The sequence below is a fragment of the Hydra vulgaris genome, chromosome 09 (genome assembly GCF_038396675.1).
Source record: "Hydra vulgaris chromosome 09, alternate assembly HydraT2T_AEP".
Taxonomy (NCBI): domain Eukaryota; kingdom Metazoa; phylum Cnidaria; class Hydrozoa; order Anthoathecata; family Hydridae; genus Hydra; species Hydra vulgaris.
This window is the reverse complement of record NC_088928.1, coordinates 6232028-6239281: the sequence shown is the minus strand read 5'-3', so window position 1 is coordinate 6239281 and position 7254 is coordinate 6232028. Positions and strand designations below refer to the sequence as shown.

The 7254-nt window shown below is 24.6% G+C and overlaps 1 protein-coding gene across 1 annotated transcript; it reads left to right on the top strand.

Annotated features, from left to right (window-relative positions):
* The first annotated feature begins 4825 nt into the window (after positions 1-4825).
* LOC136084513 (uncharacterized) lies at positions 4826-6559 on the top strand. The gene is made up of 3 exons (XM_065804596.1): positions 4826-5187; positions 5755-5883; positions 6348-6559. Exons 1-3 carry the CDS (start codon positions 4911-4913, stop codon positions 6458-6460), a joined length of 519 nt encoding a protein of 172 aa, XP_065660668.1. The 5' UTR covers positions 4826-4910; the 3' UTR covers positions 6461-6559.
* The last annotated feature ends 695 nt before the right edge of the window (positions 6560-7254 follow it).

Genomic DNA, 7254 nt, shown 5'->3' with positions numbered 1-7254 from the left:
AGAAAAGCATTTTTAAAATATTGCTTTACTTAATCTAATAATTGTATTATGAATCAATAATTGTTGGCACTACTATTAAAAACATTATGGATTTTTAACGATTATTGATCAAAAATAAAAAGTATTATATACTGGCACGCTAAAACGTTAATAATACAGCATAAAAATATATTTAACAAGGATTTCTTTACTTCTAGAGGAGAGAACATTATCAAAACAGTTTTGATGAAGAGTTGGTATCTTTTCCATATTAAAAAAAAAATCGTTTTTTGCAGTTACCAAAAAAGTTTTTCACAAAAAAACATCTAATGTGCATAAAAATATGATAAAACTATAAAAAAAAACAATAATCTCGTTTTTAAATTTTTTGACCTGACTAACTATTATATCAAATATCTCTATAACAAGAAACTAAGACTTGGTACCTTTTCCTGTGAGGCGCCTCATATATATATATATATATATATATATATATATATATATATATATATATATATATATATATATATATATATATATATATATATATATATATATATATATATATATATATACATATATCTATATATATATATATATATATATATATATATATATATATATATATATATATATATATATATATATATATATATATATATATATATATATATATATATATATATATTTATATATATATATATACATATATATATATATATATATATATATATATATATATATATATATATATATATATATATATATATATATATATGTATATGTATATATATATATATATATATATATATATATATATATATATATATATATATATATATATTTATATATATATATATATAAATGTTTAGCCAAAAAAAATTATAACGAATATGAGTAAGAGTTCCAGGTAACAAAAAAAAAACTATTCAAACTAAGATGAGTAAAATATATTTATTAGTTAAATTTTAACAAATATTTTAAATTTTTCTCTAACACGGAAGGCTTTTCATATATAATCTTCAGCTGTGTTTGAGATTTACAAAACTATAAAAAACTTTTTATATTGAACTTCCTATAAAAAGTTTAAAAAGGAAATAATTATGGTTTATGTAAAAAACTTTAATTAACAAAAATATAGTATAACTTGATTCTTGTTGGTAAGAAAATTTTAAAAGTAATGTGAAAATAATTACCTTCTGTTTTATGTTTATGTAGAAACGATAAAAGCACAAATAGTGTCCAACATGCAACAAACAGTCAGGATTTTGAAACTGTGCAACAAATACAACAAACAAGCACTTTTCTAATTAATGATTCATCTCTATCTGATAATAATTTACCATCAAAAAACCACCAACGACCCGAACGAGCAGTAAAAATAAAAAAGTAACTGAAGTTATCAATGTTACAAATATCTCTATTAATCAAAGGTCATAAGTTTACTTTCATAACCAGGGTAAATTATTATCAATGAAATCCAATTTAAAAGAATTTACAAGGAAATTGATCATCCATGAACAGTTTTATAATAAAGAATACAGCGATAAATCCTTAGTAAAAGATAAATCTAATCAGGAAATGATCACATCAAATCCACTTTTATCAAACATTGTACAACAAATAAATAACTTAGTTCCTAGTGAAATAAAAGTAAAATATAACATTACAAAAAAGGAACGTAATGCCTCAGAGGAACTAAAGAGTAACAACAAAATAATCATTAAATCTGCTGATAAAGGAGGCTGTTTAGTTTTGATGGATGCAGATTACTATGGAAATCTGATTGTACCAAGACCATTTATTAACTGAAACATATAAAAAAGTTGATAGTAACACAGATAAAATATGTTTTAAGAAACTTAAAAATCACGTAGATAAATTTAAAGAATGTATAACAAAAAAGAAATTATTTAAGAAAAACCATAAATGGAAAACTAGCAATTTTTATATGTTACTGAAAATTCTCGAATCTAATGCAATAGAAAATTTTATAAAAGAATCTAACAAAGAATATATTGAATGTTTATGCCCAGATGATCTAAATGGAAGACCAATAGTTGGAGGGTTTTATTTTGCCTACCCAGCGCCTCCGTGAACTCGTTGAAAAAATCTTATCAACTCTTGTACCAAAATTTACAACATATATCAAAGATGATTGGCATTTTATTAGAGTACAACCTTACAATATTGAGTACCAAATACCACTATATACTGTGTTGATATTTCTAATCTTTATAATAGTATTTCTCATTAACTAGGTTAAGAAGCAATTAAATTTTGGATAAGTAAATTACGTAATGATATACGTATTAGACTTTCGGAAGCTTTTGTTTTAGAAAGTGTGAATTTTATTTTAAAAAACCATAATAATCCTTTCAATAATGAGTTTTTCAATCAACTAATTGGAACAGCTATGGGAACAAAAATGGCTCCACCATATGCTTGTTTTGCAGTAGGATATCTTGAAGAAGTGAAATTATTTCCTAAAGTTTTACCTAATTTCTTCTATAAAATTGTATGCGATTATATTCAAAAAATTTTCAAAAGGTACATCTATGATGGTTTTGTCGCATTATTATAACCAATTAATGTTAATTTGTTGTTAAAGTGTCTCCATTTTTTACACCCAGGTATCAAATATACAGAAGAACAATCTAAAGTTTCATGAACGAAAACCACACAGTACTAATTTTTAAACTTTTTAGACATAACAGGTATTCTACATGATAACAACATTATTGAAACAGATATTTTTTATAAACCTACGAATTCCCGTGACAATGGAAATTACAATAGCCATCACCTTATACACACAAAGGAAAATATGCCTTTTACATTAGTTAAACGGATCATTTGTTTTAAATCTAATCCAACAAAAGTGGAAATCAGACTTCAACAACTAAAAGAATTTTTAGTTCGAATTTAATTTAATTAATGGAATTTTTAAAGCTCGACTACAGGAGCCAGCACCTCAAAAAAGAGAAAAAATCAAAAATTATACCTTCGAAATTGTCTGTTTTAGACAATAAATTTAAATCAGTTTTTAAAAACATTTCTATTGTATTTTAAGACACATAAGTACATCAAGCTTTAATAGGAAACCAGTTTTTATTAACGATGAATGCAAGGTTTTAAAATGCGCATCAAAATGTTGTAAGTTATGTACAATATATCTTCAGTTTGTTAACCATTATACCACATCATCTGGTAAAGTAAGCTACATTAAAACTTCAATATCATGTAATTCAAAAAATATTATTTATTTTCTATCATTTAATGGATGTGATAGAAAAACAACACACATTGGTAAAACTAATAACCTATAGTTAAGAACTAATCTACACATCTACACATACAGAACAGGTATTGGTTCAGATAAATTTGATCCGCATGTTTTCAATATATAATTTGGGAAGATGTAAAATTTTATTGTATTTTTCTGTATTTCACGAAGGGGCTTGATGATAAGACATTTTGACTTCTACTTGCCCCACTCAGCTTGTAATTATATATACTTGTTTAAATTTATGGATAACATTGTAAAATGTGTAAAATGACAAAATAAATAAATAATAATAATTGACATAAAAATGAACCTATTTTAAATTATTTCCAATGTTAAAAGTTTAAATGAGAATTTACTTCTTATTTATGAAGCTCACCTACATAAACAGGGACATGACCAATGAACAAAAAAACAGAAGGTAATTAATTTCTAAAGAAATATTTCAGCAGATTGCATTTAAAAGTTATTATTATTTTTTTTTATAGGTTCATATTTACGAACTAATTACAAATATTCATTGAGAAAAAAAAGTTTGTAAAATTTGAGTTTTGCATGTTTTTTTTATATTTTTTTAATATTTTTTGACCGAAGTTACATGGTGGCCGAACTTAGGCGATATTACGGCATTTATTCAAAAGTTAACATAGTCGTATAAAATATTATTTTTATATTTTATGACACTTTCTTAAATTTAATTTTTTTTTCTCTTATTAACGTCAAGTCAATGTATAAATGAAAAATTACATATATTATATAGGCACGGCTACTTATGATAGTTAAATTGATGTTTCACTTAAGCTTTATATCATGCATATTTATTTATTCGTTAATTGATCAACTTGCCTCACACAGTTGCTCGACATACCCCGTTGGGTCAGGTTAAGCAGCTTATCAAACTTTGGGCAATGTATTCTAAAACTAAACAAAAATATATACTTGTTTTGAACCAACTTTAGTACGTTAAGTTATTTTTCCAATATTGAAAAAATTATATATTATATTTTTTTCATTATTGGAATGATAATTGCAAGAACTTTTATTATTATAAAAAATTTTATTGAAAAATAACGTAATTTTAAATATTTTTTTAAAAAACAGATGAACGTCATTTTCTCGGTTTCACAAAAATTGCACATGCATATGACAACAGAGATTTATGCTTATGACATTACATCATTATATTGCATCATTCTGCTTTTGACATTAAAGATTAACATTTATGCTTATGACAACAGATTAACAACTTATTACAATACAGTATTATTAATGTATGAGTAATGACGAGTAATCGTCTTAATGACGTAAATTTTAAGATATTTGCTTGTTTTGGTCAAGTACAAACAACAAGAAAAAGTGATGATTTTTTATTTTATTCTATTCAATTGGTGTTAAAACTTGGGGAATTAACCAATAAAAAAAAATTTTTTCAAACTTTTTTCAAACAGTATTTTTTTTGGTAATTCCCCAGTATGATATTACAACATGTTGATATATAAAAAAAATTACTTAAAGAAATTCCCTCATTACGTCATTTCAAATTTACTATAAGTTGCGAATTACATTTAAACTTTGATCAGAGAAAGAGAAAATATTTTGGTTTTTGAGTGCTAACTACTCATTGTCGAAGTATACTTTTAATAAAATGAATTTTCGGTTATTATTACTACCTTATTTCATTTTATACATAAGAAAAACATTTTCAAAATCGATAACAGGCGATCTATTAACTTGCGGTAAAGACAAAGATGGCTTAGATATATTTAAAACTGTCGATGGACCTGTCTCGTGCGCTGATTGTTGGTGTAATGGTGATTTAAAACAAGGTGTTTCATACAAAAACTGTGAAAAATGTTGTTGTAAATATGTTAGTAACACAAAAATAAATAAATACGAAAACTTTGAAAAAAAAAGCGTAAAAGGTTTGTTTTTTAATTGAAATATTTAACTTGATTTTTCAAGTTAAATTACAATATTTATTTATTACTTAATTATTAATTAATAATTAATAATTACTTAATATTTTTGTTGTTCTTTTTTTTTGTTTGCACCTGTGTTAAATTTTACGGTTTGATATGTGTTTAAGCACAGTTTTATGTGTTTAAGTACAATTGAGATTTGTTCAATTAAATAATTTTTAAAGGTGGTGATTAGACAAGTAAACAACTTTTAATTTGTATTCTGATCATCTAAATTTTCAACGCTACCGGAGCAAAAGCAAACATTTATATTTCCACCGTTACAGATGCCGTAATTTTTGGTGTTTGAGATGATTGGAGGCTGGGAATAAAAAAGCCCAAAATTTCATATCTCAAACACCAAACAAATGCTAGATCCGTCAATGATTCCCGCATAAAGTTAAGAACTTTTCCAAAAATTGTTTAAAATAATTATGTAAACTTTTTAGTAATTCTTTTTTTAAAAAAGAAAATTTAAAAACTTCAACAAAGGTTATATTTAATTAAACATTTTTTGTATTTTTTTTTTAGATGAACGAAAATTATCTGAAACAAAAAACTCATTACACATCTTTATAGGTTTAAGCTGTTTTTTTTTAATGGTCATCATTTCATTGGTGCCAATCTATTTTTACTGCAAAAAGCCTTTTAGTAGATCCCGTAAGTTTTTTTTCTTTTAAAGTGTTTTTAATTTATAAAACATTTTATAAATAAAATAACTAATGATATAATAGTTAATACAAATACTAGTTTATACAAAATAAAAATAACGAATTAAAAAGTATCGCACACAACTTTGTTTATATGCTAATTATAAAACAAAATAAATTTATTAAAAACTATTGTTTTTGTACTTTAAGGAGATTACTTTCAAAACTTTATTTATGTAATGAGATTGCTTTGGTATGAGCAATTTTGTTTTTGTGTGCCAACTTAAAAAACTTACGTAAGTTAAAAAGCAACTAATAGTAACAAATAATTATGTAAAAACTAAGAAATATAAATTAAGTACTTTTTCATGCGCTAATTATTTATTTAAATAATATTCACAGCCATAAAATCAAAGTTGCTCATACCGTGTTTTAAAAATAAGCTCTTGATGTATATAGTTTTAAATATTATAGGGCTTCCTCTTCAATCAACTGAGAAACATGAGTTTCAGAAAGGTATGGTAAAAGTAACCACTAATCATGAAACGATTCAAAATACAGATAAAGAAAATCTGCTACCTAATTAAAAACTGTTTTTCATTAGTTTTGTAAATATATGTAAATATAGTTTTAGGTTACAATATAAAAAAATTAAATATATATATAAAATTAACAAATCGCTCGGATATTGTGCTTTTTTTTTTTCTTTTTACACTTACCTAGTTTTACGGTTTCATACTAAATAAAATTGGTTAATCAAATAAGTTAATATGTACAATCGGGAAATTACTCATATCTCCGCTATTTTTGGAATATTTTGATAAGCAGATCAGCAATCTGTGGATCTGGGTTCGAGTCTCAGAGATTTTGTTTCAATTACACTTTCCTATTTCTTTAGTTGTCTTCAAAGTTAATATATATCCAGCAACTCGTATGCTACAAATAGTTTTGGGTAAATCATAAATGTTATTAATTTGCAATGTTTGTTTAAAGTATTATTTAAACCTAGCTGTCCGCACGCGTAAAATGTGAGTCTATGTTTCGCGCCAAAGTTAAAAAATTAAATATTACTTTTAAAAGAGAGTTTTTTTTTATAAGTTGCGATGAAAAGTTTCATGATCTGCCCATTAAGGGTTGGATTGTGTGCTACAATTGTAAGGCCTAGTGGAGAAGAGCATATCCTGAGGATTTGTCTGTGATTTCTGCACTTAGTTATTACAATTAGCATTTTATTCGTTATTACACAACAGTGTTTGTGATTATCCCAAAGTGTGTTCGGAATTACCCCACGTTCGTAGGGTAATTCCGAAACCAATGGTTTTATTTTTGCCCTGAACTTTTATTTTATAATAAGATATATAAAAATTGCTTATACAGCTTT